Here is a 22,140-nt window from a genome sequence, read left to right on the forward strand (position 1 = left end):
AGCTGAAAGACAGCAACTATTGACAGAAGCCCAGGAAGAAAGAGAATAGATACAATGCTTACCACCAAAGACACCCAAGTGTGATATGCAGGCCAGCACCCCTTGAATCGTCTCACATGTATCGCAGACCCCCCTCTGCTTCCTCGGAGATAAAGTATTCGGGTATAGGGAGTCCCTTATATAGTCCTGTATAGTCCCTTATATAGGCTGTATTAGGACTATATAAGGGACTCCCTATACCCGAATACTTTATCTCCGAGGAGGCAGAGGGGGGTCTGCTTCTGTCAATAGTTGCTGTCTTTCAGCTACTGTGATTAAGGTGTGCTATGATAGGAAGATTAATTAGTGAGGTTTACAAGCACACTGAACATATTCCAATATCTATGATTACCATTGTACCCATTGGCTTCACTATCTTCAGAAACCTGCTAGATTTCATGTTTGCTTGCATAAGCTCACTGGCTCCAGCCTGCTGATCACCTGACATCTAACTGCTAAACAGCAACCAGTACAACTGCCATCTTCATGCAGCTTCCCTGCATCAGTGTTTTACTACAGCTAACATCTAGAAATATGCCTGAAGAAGGGGACTAGATCCCAGAAAGCTTGCATTATTTAACTTTATCAGTTAGCCATTAAAAGGTATTACTTTTCCAAGACTTTTTTTTTCTACCTACATATATTGTTTGGCTAACACGGTACAGAAACATTTTTACTACTATCTCTAAAATGTGAAGTTTGATACAAATCATCCATGGCACTATATGGTATCACTGTTTGGCTCAGTTTTGTTTTCTTGCCACAAGCAATATTACGTCTGACCCAAAGGCCGACTATTGTTTCAGGGCCACCAGGGTCCTCTTTATCAAGGTTTCGGGCAGAAAAACGTACTTAACTCCTTCCTGACATCGGTGAACTCCTTCAGCCGGAAATGCATAAATACAATGCATTTATTCATGAAAGCGCTTCAAACATTTTGCAATTTCCCTATACCTGCCATTCTAGGCAAATCGCCCCAAAAATGGTACAGGCAGGTAGCGCTTTAGTGAGCGGATCATAATCAAACCGCTCAGATGTGAACACTCTCACAGGGAATCTTTGCACAGGCGCTGTTAGGTCGGTTTTCAAAATCGCTGGCGCTTAAAAAAAACCAAAAACGCCCTTAGTGTGAACAATCCCTAAATGCACTTTGCGTAACTCACATTATACAAACAACATACACACTGTATAAGGTGAGTTACGCAAACTGTGTAATGTACCTTACGTAGTTTGCGTAACTCCCAGCAGAGTACTGTGGAAGAGCTCAGCTCCATATAAATATGTGATAAAAATAACACAAATATTGAGTGGTCTTTTTCCTTTGCATAAAACATATAAACTATTTTGAGGTGTACCTGTTACACTTAAAGCTCACCTGCAAAGTGGTCCTAGCTGTTTTCTAACTGATTTCTCTATTTAAAGGTTAAGAACAAAAATGAACTTCAAAGTATAAAGGGAAAGATGCAAAGACAACATCCTTCTAAAGAGTTATCACCAGTTGATAAACTGAAACCTCTGTGTTTGCACAACCTCTCAGTCCCTGTCCTAGCTGTGACTTGCTCTACATGGCAAATATTTGCACTGATCAGGACAAAGTTTAACGTTTTTCGATTTGGAAAAAAAAGTTAAGTTATAAACTCCATGGTTAAGTGGTGTTCACCTCATTTGAAGGAATTTTTCTCAGGGGAAGCCAGAGAGATTTCCTGGCTGCAGATTCGGAATCATGAGGTGTCTCCTTTATCTTTTGCTACTGTTATTCTCGGCTGAAATAAAGGGATTTGATCTGTTTATAGAAGAGTTCCCAGATTCTGCTGTGAGTATTGATCTGAATAGTCAAATGTGCTGCAAATTTCCAGAAACGATAATGTGGTAGCTACTGATTCTTCACTGCTGCTCACAGATACTGAGTTACCTAGATATATCAAAGACATGGCATTTGTATTAGTGAGCAGCAAAATGATCTACACAGGCTGTAACATTTTATAGCATTGTCTTTACGTATCTGTGGGTTCAGGGTTTATATCAACTGCAAGCAGCTAAAACTGTCCATGGTTTAAATGGTCCTTTATATTATAAGGTACCTTGACATTTAAAGGACAACTGAAGTAAGAAAAATATGCAGGCTGCCATATTTCCTTTTATTTATTTCCCAATACCAGTTGCCTGGCAGCCCTGCTGATCTATTTAGCTGCAGTAGTGTCTGAATCACACCATAAACATGCCTGAAGCTAATCTTGTCAGATCTGACAATGTCAGAAACACCTGATCTCCATATGCTTGTTCAGGGTATTTGGCAGAGGATCAGCATGGTAGCCAGGCAACTGGTATTGCTTAAAAGGAAATAAATATGGCAGTCTCCAAATCCAAACATTAGGGTTTTTTTTATCTCTCTCTTACCTATATGACATGTATTTATGCTTGAAAAAAATCTGTTTTACCTTTTGATGTTGCATGTATATAGCTGTCTGTACCACCAGCCTGCAAACTAACAGGATGTAAGCCCGAGGAAGGCTGCAAGGCCGAAAGCTTGCTTATTCGTATTCATATTTACTTAGCCAATAAATGGTACCATCCTGATTTAAAACTTCTTGCTTTTACTGATGGCTAACACGGTACAATACCCTACTGCTACTACTATTTGGTCTTTAGATTACATTATTTTGTTGTTACCTGATCCGTGGCTATCAATATATCTCTAAATTTTTGATATTGCTGCTTGAATTGTTCATATTCCTGTACAACTTTCTTGATGCAGTATAGATTAGCCTTAAAGGGAACCTAAACTGAGAGGGATATGTATGTTTCCTTTTAAACAGTACCAGTTGCCTGGCAGTCCTGCTGATCTCTGCAGTAGTGGCTGGGTTACACACCTGAAACAAGCCTGCAGCTAATCCAGTCTGACTTCAGTCAGAGCACCTGATCCGCATGCTTGTTTAGGGGCTGTGGCCAAAAGTATTAGAGACACAGGAACGGCAGAAGAGTCAGGCAACTGGTATTATTTTAAAAGGAAAAATCCATATCCTTCTCAGTTTAGGTTCCCTTTAACTACAGTGATTTATACCCATTAAGTCATACTGATATTACCTTTGTGCTATCTTATAGTGGTGATTACAAGTCTAATCCATGTATATAAAGGAAACTCATAATGTATATCTCCTATTCACTGATAATGGCCTCAATTCACTAAGATCATGCTGGAGATAATAAGGCAAGAGATAACTTACCTCCACACAGTGAGAGGGTTATCTTCTCTGTTCATTCCTTAAGTTACCTCCTCTGTAGTTATTCTCACACGCAGTTAATTAACAGCCTGTCTTTAACTCTGGAGTTATTTTAAGGATTGGAGAGTTAACTTAAAGACAGAAGAGTTAACTTTCGGTTTGCCTGAGGTAAAATGTTTCCTAAATACTACATGCCTTATCACCATGGTAACAGCTCTAGAAACGTTATTAAAGACAGGAGATACGCTTAGTGAATTAAGGCTTATGTCAGGAATTGATATCCTGATACTGAGGACTCTGGTATGAAACGTGTGGGGCCTAATACTAGATACTTTAGGATAAAAGACACAAATACAATAATATTCTCTGCAGTGACAATTACTAATTCTGGTGTTTATACTGTTTTGAATTTTACTTTTGAGATCTAGATTTTGTTATATGTGTTTTATAGCATTTATTTATTTAATTTAGGTATGTATAGTTAACCGTTAACCAAAATGTTACTGAAGTTCTGTCTTCTGCATTATTTACTTAAAGAACAACTGAAGTGAGAAGAATATGGAGGCTGCCATATTCATTTCCTTTTAAACAATACCAGTTGCCTGGCAGCACTGTTGATCTGTTTGGCTGCAGTAGTGTCCGAATAACACCAGAAACAAGCATGCAGATAATCTTGTCAGATCTGACAACAATGTCAGAAACACCTGATCTGCTGCATGCTTGTTCAGGGTCTATGGCTAAAAGTATTAGAGGCAGAGGATCAGCAAGATAGCCAGGCAACTGGTATTGCTTAAAAGGACATAAATATGACAGCCTCCATATACCTCTCATTACAGTTGTCCTTTTAACTTGATTTCTTACTCCTAATTAGATGAGGCTGAAGCTGTGTTTTTTTTTTTTTTTTTTTGCATTGTATAAAGAGTGTGAGAACTTAAAGTGAACCTGAAGCGTTTTTAAAATAAAAAAACAGATACTTATCTGAGGGGGAAGACTCTGGGTCTTATAGAGCCTTTCCGTTCCTTGCTTGGTCCTTTCGTTTCAGCGCTAGCAGTCTCTGACTGATGGAAGCATGATGCAAGTGTACATGATGCATAGTGCGCATGTACGAGCGTGCATGATGCATAGTGCGCATGTACGAGCGTGCATGATGCATAGTGCGCATGTACGAGCGTGCATGATGCATAGTGCGCATGTACGAGCGTGCATGATGCATAGTGCGCATGTACGAGCGTGCATGATGCATAGTGCGCATGTACGAGCGTGCATGATGCATAGTGCGCATGTACGAGCGTGCACACTCGCGCATGCGCAGTACAGAGCCACCCATCTTCAGGAGCACTCTGGCTCCTGAAGACTTCCGAAGCCTCAGCTGGTGGGAGATTTGAACTCGGAAGCCAGCGCTGGAACGAGGGGACCGTAAGAGGAATGGAAATGCTCAGTGGAACCCAGAGCCTTCCCTCTCCTTGGGTAAGCATCTGTTTTATTTATTTTAGAAATGCTTCAGGTTCAGGGACCCTGAGCAGAAGCTGTGGCTATGCATATAAGCATACCCATGGCAGTTTGGTACAGAGTAGACACTCACTGGCCCCTTATAAAACTGCTCCTGCTCCCGGCCTGCTCACTATTAATTACATTGCATCCAGCGACTCTGAAATAAAGTTGCGCTGTGACCTGGAATAAGAAGCCTGCTCTGTGCATGCGCAAGCTTCCTGGGTTCTTCCCCCTCCCTCTGCTGCACGTCATTATGCGGTTCACGCGCAGAGGGGAGGAAGAAGCCAGGAAGCCTGTGCATGCGCAGAGAGGACCTGTAGGCTTCCTATCCCAGATCACAGTGTGACCAGCCCCGGAGCAGGAGCACATCTATAAGGAGCCGGTTAGTGTCTACTCTGTACCAAATGGCTGTGGTTATGCTTTTATGCATACCTATGGCTTCTGCTCAAAGTCCTTTAAGTATATAGCTGACCGTGACAGAATTCTGACATAAACATTCTTGTAGTTGTCTTTTAACCACTTAGGTACCAGCGGTCTCTGTCCCTTTAAGGACAAGAGACCGCTGGTACAATTACAATGGAATACCGGCGAATTGCCGCACATACCCGCCGCAACCGCCATCCACGCCGGGATCCTCAGGACACCCACTCTGCCATCTCTATGATGGCAGAGTCATGTGAGCCGGTCAGGAGCCTCTTTCATTGGCTCCTGACCTATTCTATCAATGTAAACCTATGGGAATTGCTTACATCGGTAGACATGGCCAGGAGCCAATAAAAAAATCGGCTCCTGACTGGCTCATAGGGCTCTGCAGTCATAGAGATTGACAGGGCGAGTGAGCTGCAACAGGAGATAGCGGCAGGATAGGTGGGAGCGACAAAAACAGCGGTTGCCCGCTGCAGCGGGGAATTGAAATCTACGCCCTAGTAGCCAGATCAGCACAAAAAAGGGCGTGATTTCAATTAGCCTGGTCCGTAAGTAGTTAAGCGGCATGTAGTGCTTTTTGCTGAAGTATAATGAATTGAGGATGAACTTGGGATTTACAGTCTGCATATAATGTTACACTAACTATAGACATGTTAGTGTAGTCAATCACAGGCACAGTGAGTTCATCTATACTCCAAGCACCATGTGGAATGATGGCTCAGGGAATAGGAGAGCTTGGCCTGGCACAACAACTGGACATGCTATGAAGGTGGGGAAGTAGGTTGCTGAGCCAGCAAACTGTACTGATATGGCAAGTTTCTTACCTGAATATTACCATGATATATGTCAGGGAACCCCAAAATAGGATATCTTCTGCTTTCGGTCCTTAATTGGTGAGATTGTGTGCCGTTCATCTGTGTCTTAACAGAATGCCAGTGTTCTCCTCTCAGCTCACTTAACCACATAGACTGGTGTGTCTGCAGCAGTTTCCTCTATATTTCCAGTGCATCATTGACTGCAGCAAGCTATATAAAGCTGTGTAGCTCCATATGCCAGTCACGCATGTTGTAATGTTACTTTTAGTTTCCTGAGATGTTTTCTATTCTACCTAAACCATTAAAGAGAAAAATCAGCATTTATGAACGACTAGCCAAAGAACAAAATAACAAATCAAAATTTCACCAAAAGCTCCAAATAGGATATATGAATCACATGCAAGACCAATGATGAAGCTCCCCCCTTACCCCAATTGGACATACAAATAAAGGATTTGCAGCAGCCATCATGCTTCCTAACTACGAAAAAACACAAAAAAACAGATTCACACCAACATTTGACACAATGATGACATCACATAAAAAATAACACTTTATAGCAAGAATTAAAAGGTTTATTTAGAGGTATAGATTATACACATTAAAAAAGGAGTACTGTTGAACGTTCTATACCTTGTCAGTAAAATACATTTTAAGCTACCAACAAGTAAGAAAATACTCGCAAAAATTAGATAGTACATTAATAACTACTTTTTGGTACTTTTTCAACTGCAAAGTGCTGAAAAGTGTATTTTAATGAGGAGATGAGGAATTATCTCCTATTCACACTTTCTCCTCAGTTTTCTCCTAGGTGATATTTTTAAACTTGTTAATAAAATGCCTCCTAAACTACCAACAAGCAAAAAAAATACTGTACTCAAAAACATTTTTGATAGTATTTGTTCACTTACTTTTTGGTACTTTTTCAATTGCAAAATGCTGAAAAGGTAATCTAAATAGAAGTTGAAAAAGTATCTCCTAGGAGAAAACTCAGGACAAAAAGTTAATTGCATATGGGCCCATATCAGTAACATTCCTTTTAAGCCACCTTAAAGTCAGAAAATGCTCGGAATAATCTTGACAGTACATTTTTACCTACTTTTTTCAATTTGCAGAAAATGAATCATTGGCCCATTTGCAATTCCCTTTATCTCTCGAGTTTTCTCCTAGGAGATAATTTTTAAAATAACTTTAAGGCACTTTTCTGCTGAAAAAGTACAGAAAAGTAGATGAAAAAGTACTATCAAAATTATTTGAGTATTTTCTTGCTTTCTGGTGGCTAAAAGGCATTTTATTGACAAGTTTAAAAATATCACCTAGGAGAAAACTCAGGAGAAAAAGTTAATTGTGGGCCTGATGCAATTTACCTTTTCTCCTAAGTTTTCTCATAGGAGATCATTTTTCATCTTCTGTTTAACCTTTCGGCACTTTGCAATAAAAAAAAATACTAAAAAGTAGGTAAAAAATACTGTCGAAATTATTCTGAGTATTTTCTTGCTTGCTGGTGGCTTAAAAGACATTTTATTAATACGATGTGAAAATTCACCTAGGAGAAAACTTAGGAGAAAAGGTGAATTGCATCAGGACCATTATGTCTTAAGAGAAAAAGTGAATTGGATAAAGGCCCATGGGCCATATGCAATTCTCTTTTCCACCTGAGTTTTCTCCTAGGAGATAATTTTTCATCTTCAATTTTAATTAATTTTCCAGTACTTTTCAACTAAAAAAGTACCATAAAGTAGGTGAAAAAGTACTATCAAATTTATTTTGAGTATTTGCTTGCTTTCTGGTGGCTTAAAAGGCATTTTATTGACAAGTTTAAAAATATCTCCTAGGAGAAAACTATGGAGAAAAAGTGAATTGCATATGGGCCCATGTGTTTTCTACATCCCTGAGAGGCTCTCATCTGAAACAAATCCCCATTTATGGCAGTAAGCTAGTATGAATGAGATGCATTTTAGGTCATTAAATCTGATAACCTTGCAGTCCAGTTAGCATTTACTGAAAAAAAATTGTGGAAAACATGCATTAGTGTGTGCAAATGTAGCCAAACACAAACATACCAGCGCTCCTATTCCAAAAACTTTTTCTCCTGTAAATCCAGGTGTTCTTTAAATTACCTAGATGGGAACCCAGGCACTGACCACTTCCTGCACCACAGACTGTCATTGCTATAGCCTGCCATCTTCTCAGAGAGATTCAGCATATGCCTTCCCCTTGCAGTCTGAAAAACTGGATGTTGCAGCCTGAACACCAGGAGTAGCCACACCCACAGAACCTGCAATTTAGTCCTTGAAGTCTGTTTCTTCTAAACATGCAATCATAATGTCAGGACATTTTTTTTAAGCTGGAGAAGCTTCATTGTATTTAAAAAAAATATTGCAACACTCTGAATCACTAATATAAGGAAATATTAAAATAAGAAATATTATGATTTCGTTGGAAATGGGCTTTAATGGGTAAAATAATTGTATTCCCTCACGTGACAGTTCAGGCTATAAGGCTTATATTTTTTATCCTCTGATACTTTTAACTAAACATAACCTTGCTATGTTAGTAAACAAATTGCTACATACTGTGATTTCCCCTAGAATTTGACACAATGTATGTCTTCATATTCTTTTAGGATCTTGGTCATCTTATACATGAGTTTGAACCGCCCATTACGGACAGAGTAAAGGTAAATAACATTCTTAATCTTGTTTATTGTTTTCAAAGGGCCTGGTACAATGCAAAGGTACATTATAACTGACTTATTCAAAGCCACATTGTTTTTTATTTACTGATGCTGGCTGCTATAAACTATGCTATATAGCATTGGAAACATTCAATGCCGTGACAGGGCTGTGGGGTCGGTACAAGAATCATCCGACTCCGACTCCTCAGTTTATGAAACCACCGACTCCGACTCCAGGTACCCAAAATTGCTCCGACTCCTCGACTCCGACTCCTTAGTCTAATTTTCACAAAGGCTATGGATGTGGTTCAAAAATCACCTGACTCTGACTCCTCAGTTTATTGAAACCACGACTCCGACTCCAGGTACCCAAAATTGCTCCGACTCCTTGACTCCGACTTCACAGCCCTGCAGCGTGATCCTCTACTGCAACATCATCATCAGCAACAAGTAAATGTCTGAAAAAGTCTCGCGATCCACCATGTTGGGATCAATAACAAAAATGTAATAATGTTCCCTGTTTATTAATATAAATGAACACATAAAGCGGTCCTTCAGCACCCCTATCAAGCTACTAAAACCTGCTTTAAACGTGGAAGGTCATGCTATCCCAAAGTGTAGGCTCCACACCGCACCTATGCAAAAAAAGGTGAGTGGGAAAAATGGGTGCCAAATAGTGATATTAGAATATCAGTAGTCATCCTCTGTACTCTAATTCTAACACCAACCACCCCCCACTCACTGATATTTTGCACCGGAGTTCAAATACACTGAATTAAAAAAAAAATTCTGAATTGGTAATTTCTTCACTTTTAATACCTTAATTTAGGATATGGCACAAAAGAGAATAATGTTACTTATAAGAAGGTTTTCCATTGCTTTGAAGATGACTTTGTAGCCTTTAACCTGATCAGCATGGAAAGTAGTAATATTTAACATTTTCTCCTGCTCAAAAAACAGCAGCTTGCTCAATGCCATGTATCATTGATCTCAAACTCCTATCACAATGTACACAGTTCAATGTACCATGGATAGATAGTTTTCTTAAAAGTCTATGCAAAACACACGATCTGTACGATGAACTCTTGTGTAACACAGACTTTGAAATCGCTTCAGAAGCAGAGAGAGTTTAAATACTAACTTTGCACCAGTTTAACCAGGAGCAGTTTTTACATCTCCTGGATATCTCTCTGAAAATGATAATCTTTCTATCATCATGATAAACAAGGCTTTCAGTATGTATTTACAGTACAGTTGCAGTAGTAGCAATTATCAGGAAAACACCCTGTATAGACACAGGCATAACCGCCCATGCTGTCACAGGAAGGCCTGGAGTCGTGCGGCGCCCCAATTTCTTCTCTTCCAGTACTGGCAGATGGGTCCACTAGCTCTGAGGGTAACTATGGGTGTAGTAGGGAAATAGTGTAAATGTAGGGGACTCCCATGTATGTTTTTTCTGGGGAAGGGGTGTATGATTAGTATATAAAGCAATTTATGCATTTGTTTAGAATTGTAAAACATTATTAAAATATTCTTAAATATATTTTCAGTTTGATAAGGATGACTGAGAACAGTTTTCCAAGAAGTAAGATTGTACCTGTGTGTGTGCGAGGAGGGGGCCATGGCAGAAAGGGTTAAGTTACTGTATTGCCCCATCTTGCTGCTGCACTGCATTCTACACTCTATCTTCCTAACCCTTCCTCTGCCACTGCCTGAACTTTTGCTGTGAAATAAGTGACAGGAGGGTAGAACACAGTGGCAAGAGGTGGTAGTAACCCTATCTGTTGCGTCCCCATCCTCGGCACACAAGCAGATACGGTTTTGCTTCTCACAAAAATGTTCTCGCTCATCCTTTCACAGATTGCCTCTTACAGGGTACTATGCAGAAGGAGGGAGGATAAGGATCAGTGATGCCCAAACTCCTTTCAAAACTCCCTGCACCACATCTAAGAAATCCTTACACCACCACCTGCCGTACCACAATCCCAACCACGTCACAGTCACAAATATCCTATCAGTCACCCAAATGGTAGGAGGTAGTTATTGGATGCAACAGTCATCACCCCACTAGTCCCCAAAAGACAAATGTGCCATACCCTCTCCCCCCTATAACCACTGTCAGGCCACTGTGATAATGTGGAAGCCCTCTTACAGAAAACATTGGGTTACCTACTCGAAGCCCTAGCATGATGTCATCAGTTAAAGTTCAGGGAATTTTGTGAGTATAGTGGAGTGGTTGGTGAGATGGTGTGCAAAGGAGGGTCACCGGAAGAGATGGTCCGAAATAAGGAATTCTTCTTCATAATGTTTATGTGCAAAAAATATTCGAGAGTGAATTTACTAAAGTTGAAGGGCAGTAAACCCTGACTAAAAAGGAATGTAACAACTTTCAGTTAATGCTTTTTATTATTTCTATTCATTTATGGGTACAACTACCTGTAAAATAAGCTGTATTAAATGTCTTCTCTTCTTATTGAAAGATAGAGAAATGTAAAAGAAGGGGCTGTATCTGAATGGGACTAAGGCTCTAATAATAGGATTAATAGCGGTTAGAGCCTAAGTTGTTAGGACTCTGGCCTTGCAGCATTGGAGTCCTGAGCAAGTTCACATCTTGCATGGAGTTTTTTTTTTGTGTGTGTTTTGTGGGTTATTTTTTGGACACTCAATTTCCCTTTTACAGCTCAAAAATATTAATTGGTTTCATATAAAAATTGGCCTTGGAATGGAATCGGCAATAAGGTCAATAAAAATATATTCTACTGCATTGAGCAAATTCCCTTAAATATAGACTTCAAGGGCCGTATTGAGATGCTTGTAACATTATCCAAACCAGTTGCTAACTGCTATGACACACTAGAGCAGGAGCAACAGAGAAGTGGTCATAGCTGTGGATAGAAGGGATAAACTCCTACTTTTAACAAAAGTAGCATGCATATCAATATAGCCTCTGAAAACTGCATCCAGCTCCTGCCCTTTAAATGTGACTCTGCTTTAAGTCTACCGTATCTGTTCAAACTAAAAGGATGGTGGAGTGGATGGCACCTAAGCCAGTCACTTCTGGCATATTGGTCTCAACAGCCTTCAATGGCTACTTGTCTAGTAAGAGGAAACACTCATTTCAGTACTATGCTGTCTTGAGGTCATTCTCATTATTTGCAAAGCAATCTCTGAGGAAAAATCAGGAGCTGGAGTCCCTGAAGTAGTTAGACTCTGAATGCAACCTCATACTGGCAACTTTTGCATCATGGAATACCTTTAAGCAGTTCCTTTTGGATTGTGCCTTGCTCATTGCATGAAAGATAGCTGGATTCCAAAAGACATTTTTTTAAGGTGAGATGACATTTGGTAAGAAAAGCAGTGGTCGTCATGATTTGCACATTAGTGATGTCTGTATAATATGAAGGCAAAGAGCGCTCATTTCAACTCTTGGAAGGAGAATACTGCTGACTGGGCTATATGTAAAGCAACTCTGAATGGATGAGGCCTACAAAGCAGAGTTCAAGGTGCATCAGAGAATAAATAATTGTGGACATTAACATTTTGGAAGACAATGTCCTTTATCAAGGCAGCCAGAGCTGTTGTTCCTGTAATCTGAATGGCATTAAGGTGATTTAGACAAAACATGAGTGAGGGTTTTGGCTTCCAGATTTCAGAAATAAGTCCCTTGGATGTCAAAACGTTAATGTTACCGATTCATTCCTCTTTTGTGTTCTTGTGATTTACTAGCTTTATTGCTATTGACAAAAGCTCGTGTTTTTATTCTGTCTGATATTGTTAATGTTGTTGATATTATGGTTCATTATATTTTTACACCATTCTTTTGAATATGGTCAACAATATTCAAACTGAGCCTAGCTCATCCATTGGCTTTCATTGTTTATCTCTCATGTAGAGCTATGGGCTTATTGCTGCTGTACTGCTCTGTCAAACCACATCAAGTATATGTTGAAACATTATTACCATGTTCACTTCAGGCTGACAGAGACTTCATTGCTGGAATGTTATGTGCAATAATCCATTGGATGTTTTTTTAGGAGGGGGGGGGGGACTAAACACCACTCTAAAGCCCACTCTAAAGCCCTCACTGAAGTTTTCACACAGATGTTTTTGTGTTTTATTCTCTGGTGATGTGTGCTATTAATATCCAGTGGAATTACATAAAATAATGTAAAAAAGTTGGCATATTTACAAAAGTGAGATTTTGGTGTGCGTATCCTTAGATCCTGTCCAATATTAGGGGTTTCATCTCCCCTGCCTTTTACATTGTACCCTGCAGCATTACTAGTTTATTATGTTTATTTTCAAATATACATTTTTTTTTATTGCCCGCACCTTGCATGCCTGAAAACCTGCAATACATGCCACTGTGTGGTCAGCCTAACATCCTATTCAACTGAGAAAGCATAGCATAATCTCCTGGCAGTTTTAATTGTGCCATGAAATTAGAATGATGTAGTATACGGTAACTGTGGACAGAGTTGAGGGTCATCAGCCAGTCCTTGTACCATCAATTAATAATATTTTAAGTTGTAATTTAATACTTACTCCAGGCTTAACCCTTATGTTGTACCAACAAATTACATCATTTGGGTGGATCGGCTATGGGGGAGTAAGGGCGGAGTCCAGTGGAACTTCTGGCTTAGCGGGGCCCAGCAAGCTGGGGTGGAGAAGCATGAGGTTAGGAGAGGCACCGTGTCCCATAGCAGCAGTGGTTGAGAGCTTGACCACTACCGTCTCCGCCATTAGTATCTCACACTGAACACTGCACTGTATCTTGCCATCTCGGAGATCCGTGCAGCGCTGTGAACGCAGATTTCCATGCATCATTGCCGAAATCTCCATAGCTGCTAGAAAGACTATCACAACTAAGCAGCAGGCAGGAAACCGCCACCTTTGGAGACTACCTCTGCAGACTGCTGGCATCTTGTCAGCAGGTAGCAGACAATCACTGGAGTAAAAGTGGAGGGTGAAGCCCTATCAGGCGTTGGAGATTAGTGATTGTAAGGTGTAACACGCAACCTGATAGCTGGGCATATCATAGTCACTGCTGGGCACATCCCTGGAGTGGGACAACCTTTTATGACAGTATTAACATCTCCATTGGACATAAATGGCAAGCCAGTATATTACTGCAACCCTGTTTGACTTCATGTACTTTTGCTCAAAGTAGGAGTTTGGGACAAATAAAGCAAAACTCCAGGGAATGCTGGGGAATTGCAACATTTTTGAATAAGTAAACAAACAGTCATTGAGTTCCACAGCTGATCTCTGCCTCTGTGAATATTGTTTTTTTTTTTTACCGGAAGGACTTGGCAGGAAATGCTGCTTATACCTGGAAGGGTATAAAGTTAACATATTCATGATGACAATATGGTCAAGAATGTTAACAAACAGAGGTGCAATAAAGATTGATTAATAAATCAATGTTTTGCTCTAGTATTGTGGAAGTCCTTCTGATTTTTATACTGCATCTAGTAGATCTCAATGGGCCACAAATAAAATCCTAAAAGGTACCAAATAGGCAGATAGTATACAGGAGGTTAGTGAAGCGGTCTACATGTATTTTTGTTCAAAAATCCAAATGCTCTTTAACCTTTAAAGGGAAAAAAATTCTTACTGACTGTTGTCCAAGTTAAACCTAATTTACCTGCTACCCTTTGTCTCTATTCTCCCCATTCCCTTGTGCCTAACCCTAAACCTTCCTTTCTGTTATACCATTCTTTTACCAACAGTCCTAACCTCTGACCTTGCAGAAAACCATAAGCCTCCCATAGAGAGCAAATACATTCATTCAAGAGCTTATTGATTGGTAGAGAAAGATTCAAAGAGAGAGGGCCATCGGAACGGAAATGGTCATGTAATACTTAGCCAACGGTTCCAGGGCATGAGAACAGATAAACAACAAATACACGTCCCTCAGGACTGGATGTAACATGAGGATAGGTAAACCACTAAATCTAGTTAAGCTTGGTGGAGAGTATTGAAGAGGTTACTATCAGTGTTACCAGGTATATCATAAGGGTCCATTCACACTTGCTGATCGCAAAACGCTAGCGATTTAGCTAGTGTTTTGCTCTGGTGGTTTTTGGCGATTAACGCCAAAAAAACCTATTCAAACCAGGTGATTTTTTTATTTTTTTTAGCTGTCGCCTTTTGCGCTTCTATAGCACTAAAACGCGATCCCCGGAACATCGCCTGAAAATGGTGCAATTAGCGTTTTGGGGCGATTTGCGGCAATTAGCGCAAATTGCCCAAATGAGAATGGACCCATAGATTTTTATTACTCTAGCGCTTTGAAAAGCGCTAGCGTTTGAGCGTTTTGCCGAAATCGCCGGCAAAACGCTCAAGTGTGAATGGGCACTTAGTGCTGATTGGCCAGGAATGGCCTGGTGTCTCATTGGTGCTCCCAAAGTACAGCTGTTTCTGAAGAAAATATTTACCTGCCTCATGCCTCAGTGATTGTATTGAGCATGGGCAATCATTGTTATGGTAATATAAAGTGATGTTTTGACATTGTATAGTGTTATGATGGTTGCCTGCCGAAACGTATATAGGAAGCTCGGTACTATCGCTATTTTAATAACCTTTCAGCCAGTGTCATAGAATTGTAATGCAGAGCTTGAGACTGAACTGGGGCCCCTGAACAACCACTGTGGGGCCCTTTGACAACCACTATGTTAGCACTTCATTGGTGCTATGCCGGTAATGATCACCTCTAAATGTGCTTTGAATCGTGATACTCATTAACAAAATTGCTACGTTCCCTTGATTGCACCTCTCTGATCCTGCAGATGACCTTGGCAGGTTTTAGTGCTCCATATCTGTAATGTAGAGAGAGCTTCAGGGGGTCCAATGTAATATTTGCACTGTGGCCCATAGTTCCTTAGCTATGTCACTGCTTTCAGCAATTCTCGCTATAGTCTAACAAAACTCAGGCAAAAGCTGCAAATTGTTGCCACCGAATAGAGGGCAACGTATAATAAATCTAGGTCTTATATGCTACGTTATGTATATTATTCCTCTGGGTTCTCCTGCCCTGGAGAACCTCAGTAACTTAGGCCTTTGTAATTACCTCAGGAATGGTTTGGTTAACATTGTTGCGTTCTATATTCTGCCTGCAAAGGTATCCATTATTAATACGATTCAGATTGTACAATCTTACTACTTCTATGTGATATGAGGGTACAGGGACACTATCTAGATTATCCATGCAAAGTATATTCATTCAGTCTACCCTTCTACTACATAGATTTGGTAAGATTGCGCAGTCAAGATTGTTTCATTGATGGGCACATTTAGACATATTTTGAAGCACTGCTTGAGGCTCATATTTTTAAATGCACATTGTATGCAAAAATAAGCTACTAGATTGAATATGCCAGAAGCTAGACTGTACTTCAAAAAATATATATGTTGAAAGTACCTGGCAAGCAATACACAAAACTTTGTGCATTGCTAATTAGTACTAATATGAATTTAAAAATGGAAAGGTGAACTAAGGCTTTACAGTTAGTTTACTAATTTACACAATGCAGGTACTTTCAAATATCAGTATTCATTTAGATGTCTATGAAGTTCCTCTGTGAAATGAGAATGGGTGTATGCATTGTCCGTCCATGAATCCAAAATGGTGATCCTATGTACATATCTGGAAACAATAATAATTTAGGGTCCCTTATGGAAGGGTTAGCATTTCTGTCACATTACTATTGTTGTCCATGCCCCATTCGGTGCCCTAAGTTCTTATCCCACTCAGTATCTTCGAACTTCACCTTAGATTTCTAAATTGGGGCAGATGTGAACTTTTTTTTCACTGACCACACACTTAATTTAATAAGTAGCCTTTATACACGCCTAAATGAGTACTATTATCAATTCAGGATACAAACTAATTGCATTGATGCCTATGAAACATCACTTAGGAGCAGTGGCTACAGCTATTGCTACAGTTACTGCTTTTAGTACAACAAGCAGAGGGTAGGGAAGCGGGGGGTGGACGGAGAAAAGGGGGGGGGGGGGAACTTAACATAATATATTACAAAGAAAACAAGCATTTTATGACAAAGCCAGCAAAATAAATTACCTTGATTGTTTAGAGCCACATTTGGATTGTGGATCTAGATATGGGTTATTTTTATGCATTTGGAAAGGACACAACATCTGTGTGAGAACATAACATAAATACATATGCTAATAATATATTTTATATGGAAACTAGTATCCGCCTTTTAAAGAAACCCTGGCCAGGAAGTCCGCATACAGAGTCCTTGATAGATTGGGTGTGTGTTTATGCATTGCTAACGGGTCTTAAAGCAGAATTCCAGGCATGTAAAAACATGCCTGCATTGGCCCTACACATATGTCTCAGTATCCTGCTGAACAATGCAGCCAGAGTTAATGCACAGTGGCAGTGCCCAATACAAGCTTTGCACAGAGGGTGTGTTTCAGACTACCAGGGTGCTGGATCTTACCTGGCAGTCAGCAAATAGGAGGAAAGCAAGCAGGCAGTCAAACTAATATCATTGTCAGTAAAAAAAAAAAAAAAAAAAAAAAAAGTACTTCTCAATGTATTTTGCCTACTACGAGTCGGTGTAAGGTTTTGGAATGCAGGTCCCACTAATTTAGTTTGATTGAGGTAAAATGCAAACTTGAATCATTTTAATTTACAATAATACAGTTACTGGTAAATATCTTACAGTCTAGCCTATCATCAGACATTTTTTAATCTATAAAGCAAACCGTATTTTGATCTATGTTTTCTTATGTTACAGAGAAGTTTAATATTTGAAGATGATGGTGAACAGGTATGTATTACTGCTTAGTGCAAGGCTGCTGTAACAGAACTATCAGCTGATTCTAAATGACTGCAAGGTCAATGACATATACCCCTAATAATAAACTTAGACCACAACCAGGTGTACAGACAAAATGTACAACGTTAAAAAAATACCATGGCATTTATACAATAAAACAATGAGTACGTGAATGAGTGATTATGTTTATGGAATATGGCTATTTTGCTTCTGTGAGATGTTCATATTTTCTCAGATGACAATTTGCAAAATTAGGAATTTTAATAATAATATTTTTCTTTAAAGTTCTTAGTGCATAAGAATATGCAAAATTAATTATTTTGGGACAACTGTTTATTTTTACAAAGAGTTTCTCCTCTGGCAAAAGCTATTTTGGTCTATTGAGGCATATTAACTTAATAGCTGGAAAAATGTCATGTGCAGGCATGGTCATTTTTACTGTTACTCACACCCGTTACTTAGCATGTGTTACGCAATTAGTGCAACCCACTTTACCTAAGTAATGCGCACATTGGTAGTGCTACGCAAATAATGCATGTTCCTTAACCACTTAACGACCAGCTAACGCCGATAGGCGGCGCCTGGTCGTTAGTGGTATAGCATGGAATTTCCATGCCAGTTCACGGAGGGTGTCTCCGTGAACAGTGTGCGAGCCGCCGATCGCGGCTCGCGCACGTAATGTAAACACGCGGGGAAGAAATCCCCGCTGTTTACATCATACGACGCTGCTGCGCAGCAGCGCCGTAAGGCAGATCAGCGATCCCCGGCCTCTGATTGGCCAGGGATCGCCGGCATATGATAGGCTGAAGCCTATCCCACAATGCGCAGGACGGATATCCGTCCTGCGCCACCGAGGGAAAGGAGGGGAGGGAGGTAAGGGGGGAGAGGGCGGAAAACGCTGCATAGGGGGGCTTTGAGGAGCCCCCCCCCGCTACTCAATAATGGCCGGCGGCGATCAGAACCCCCCAGCAGGACATCCCCCTAGTGGGGAAAAAAGGGGGGAAGTCTGATCGCCCTGGTGTAATCCTGATCGGTGCTGCCGTAGAGCCCACGCAGCACCGATCATTAGAAATTCACCTGGTCCTTAAGTGGTTAAATAATATAGGTTGTGCTTTCGGCGCAATGCATGCTACATACCTGGCATAATTAATGGTAAAATTGGCCCATGATCCCTGCACATGTAAGTTTAATGCTATTTAATTTACTATACCTTGAAAGACAAGCAGCTGTTGGAGGGGATATACTTCCAAAAATCTTCAATAAAGGGTCCCAGTTTCCAAATTATCATAGTCATTAGATGAGGAAACACAGGCAGTTATTTACCATGCCTTTACCTTTTCTACCAATGCCTGCAAATCTATTTATGTCCATTATTTACAAATATACAATTACTATGGCTTGTAGTGCCACACTGGTGGTCTGCACTCAAAATGTGGAAGGATAAGCCCAAACCCATAATTATTCTACTTAAAGGATAACCAAGGTGACATGATGAGAGAGACATGTGTATGTACAGTGCCCAGCACACAAATAACTATGCTGTGTTCCTTTTTGTCTTTCTCTGCCTGAAAGACTTAAACATCAGGTATGTAAGTGGCAGTTCCTGTCTGAGTCAGGACTGGGTCAGACTACAGTGTGATGATAAGAAATTACGACTAATTAGTTGTAATTTCACTGATAAGAAATTATAACTATAGAACACGTTCCTAGCAAAAAATGGCTTCTGAGAGCAGGAAAGAGATAAAAATGGTCAATAGTTCATAGATTTTAGCCATGGCATTCTTCAATTAATCTGTCATTGAGCAAAAAACAATAAAACAGTAAAAAGTTAAAAAGTAGATTTAAATCTAAAATGAAACTAACTGTGGATTATCTTAAAAAGTCTTTTTTACCGTATTTCTCGGACATAAGATGCTATTGACCACAAGATGTACCTAGGATTAGAGGACAAAAACCAGGGGGGAAAAAAATATATAGATCGATAGATAGATAGATAGATAGATATTAGATAGATAGATATATACTATATTTTATATATATACTAATATATATATATATATATATATATATATATATATATATATATATATATATATATATATATATATAGTGTGTGTGTGTGTGGCGGGTTGGAGTGGTTTGCATTGGCAGGCGTTCACAAGTCAGGAACTCCCTGCTTTTCGACTATAAGACGCAGTGACTTTTTACCCCCACTTTTTTGGGGAGAAAAATTGAGTGTTATAGTCTAAACAGTATTTATACAGTATTTATTTAAAACCATTAGACTTCCTGTCAGGAATGAAAAAGCCCATAAACCTAAAGCTATTTCAGTAAACATTTGTTAGTATTGAGTTCTATCTCCTAAGATGAAGCTATCATCTGCATATGAGAGTGTACATCTTGCACAATCACTTCACGATTTTGTTTTTTTTTTTAACAGGCTCCTTCAAAGGATTCAATTTCCTTATACAGCTACAAAGTAGAATCTACGATCACATCACATCTTGTCAATACCATGATTCAGAGCAAAGTGGTCAACACCGCTCCACACCCACAGAGCCTTTCATTTGATATTCAGATTCCCAAAGGCGCATTCATCAATAATTTTACTATGTAAGTTTTGTGCAATAGAAAATGTCCGTTTTTTATCCTTAAAACCAAAGAACAAACAAGGGAGTGTATCAATCTTGGCTGTGCAACTACCGTGTTTCCCGGAAAATAAGACACTGTCTTATATTAATTTTTGCTCCAAAAAGTGTGCTAGGGCTTATTTTCAGGGGATGTCTTATATTGGCACTGCATGATATGTCCCATGCTGGCCACCTCCTATTGCTGCTCATTGTAATGTCACAGTGCCAATCAGGCACCTGTCATGTCATCCCTGCACACAGATGATAAACCTGCTGTGTGCAAGGATGACATGACAAGTGCCTGATCGGCACTGCACGATGTGTCCCCTTCTGTTCTCAGTGTGGCTGCTCCAGCCCCTTAGCCTGTGTCTTTGCTCCCCTGAATTGTGTCCCCCTCCCGACCCGTGTAGCCGTACTGTCCAGCCCCCTAGCCTGTGTCTCTGCTCCCCTGCATTATGTCCCCCTCCCTTCCGACCCCTGTGGCCGCTCTGTCCCGCCCCCTAGCCTGTGTCCCTGCTCCCCTGCATTGTGTCCCCCTCCCTTCCGACCCCCGTGGCCGCTCTGTCCCGCCCCCTTGTCGGTGTCCCCTGCTCCCCATGCACGCTAAATGTAATGGCAGCCAACGTGTCTTACTGTAGCCATGCTGCCCGGAGATCTCTGGCGTCCTGTCTTCTTCCCTCTAGTAACCGGCGCTTGTGTAGATGACGTCATCTACACAAGCGCCGGTTAATAGAGAGAGAAGTGAGGACGCCAGCGATCTCCGGGCAGCATGGCTACAGTAAGAAACGCTGGCTGCCATTACATTTAGCATGCACGGGGAGCGGGGGACACCGACACGGGGGCGGGACAGAGCGGCCACAGGGGTCGGAAGGGAGGGGGGACACAATGCACGGGGAGCAGAGACCCAGACAAGGAGGCGAGACAGAGCGGCCACACGGGTCGGAAGGGGGGGGGACACAATGCACGGGGAGCAGAGACCCAGACAAGGAGGTGGGACAGAGCGGCCACACGGGTCGGAAGGGGGGGGACACACACTTAAAACAGGGGAGCAGAGAGACAGTCTGGGGGGCGGGATATGATGTGTTCTGTGGCTGGGGATGTGTGGCTTTGGAGCTAGGTCTTATATTCGGAGGATGCCTTATATTCAGAGAAGGAATGAAATTGCAGCTTGGCCTTATAATCAGAGGATGTTTTACTTTAGGGGAAAGACGGTAGCAATCTGGCATTATATCATTCTGCAAGGCATTTCTTTGTTTTATGCCTCATATAGTGACCAAAGCTATGCAGAATTGCCAGAATGACAATACTGATAAAGCATTCACCATTGGTACTCAAAGGAAATCTGAAGTGAAAATAAACGTATGATATAATGCATTGTATGTGTAGTACAGCTAAGAAATAGAACATTAGTAGCAAAGAACAGAGTCTCATATTATTTCCAGCAGCGGAAGAGTTAAGAAACTTTAGTTTTTATCTATGCAAAAGAGCTTCTCTGAGCTCTCCGACCCAACAAGCATGCTTGTTCAGGGTCTATGGTTGAAAGAATTAGAGGCAGAGGACCAGCACGGAAGCCAGGCAACTGGTATTGCTTAAAAGGAGATAAATATGGCAGCCTCAATATTATTCAATATTATTCTCACCTCGGGTTCCCTTTAAAAGTGCAACGCAAAGACAGTGGACCCAAGTTTTGGTGACCCTTTCCCCAGAAAATTCACATACTTGTGCAGGTTTTATCAAGAAAATAAACGTAATATGTGCAGATTTGCCCAGAGAATACGTTCAATCATGTCGGCAGATTTGCCCAGAAAATACATGCAATCATGTCGGCAGATTTGCCCAGAAAATACATGCAATCATGTCGGCAGATTTGCCCAGAAAATACATGCAATCATGTCGGCAGATTTGCCCAGAAAATACATGCAATCGTGTGGCAGACCTGTCCAGAAAACACTTCAATCGTGTAGCAGACCTGACCAGAACATAAATGATACACCTGGCTGCTAATATAAATTAAAAAAAAAAAACATT

At 40.6% G+C, this 22,140-nt stretch overlaps 1 protein-coding gene across 2 annotated transcripts in view; it reads left to right on the forward strand.

Moving 5' to 3' along the window:
- The first annotated feature begins 551 nt into the window (after positions 1-551).
- The window catches only part of ITIH2 (inter-alpha-trypsin inhibitor heavy chain 2), an 88,374-nt gene continuing 66,785 nt past the window's right edge, over positions 552-22,140 (forward strand). The window contains exons 1-4 of one of the 2 annotated variants that reach the window (XM_068276056.1): positions 552-642; positions 8,619-8,672; positions 17,441-17,473; positions 19,923-20,095. In XM_068276056.1, the coding sequence (XP_068132157.1) occupies positions 19,998-20,095 (98 nt within the window). In that variant the 5' untranslated portion in view covers positions 552-642; positions 8,619-8,672; positions 17,441-17,473; positions 19,923-19,997. Of the gene's footprint in view, positions 643-1,493; positions 1,853-8,618; positions 8,673-17,440; positions 17,474-19,922; positions 20,096-22,140 lie in introns of those variants that run through there. The other variant, XM_068276055.1, reaches the window with a different exon arrangement.

This window comes from Hyperolius riggenbachi, chromosome 3 (genome assembly GCF_040937935.1).
Source record: "Hyperolius riggenbachi isolate aHypRig1 chromosome 3, aHypRig1.pri, whole genome shotgun sequence".
Classification (NCBI taxonomy): Eukaryota; Metazoa; Chordata; class Amphibia; order Anura; family Hyperoliidae; genus Hyperolius; species Hyperolius riggenbachi.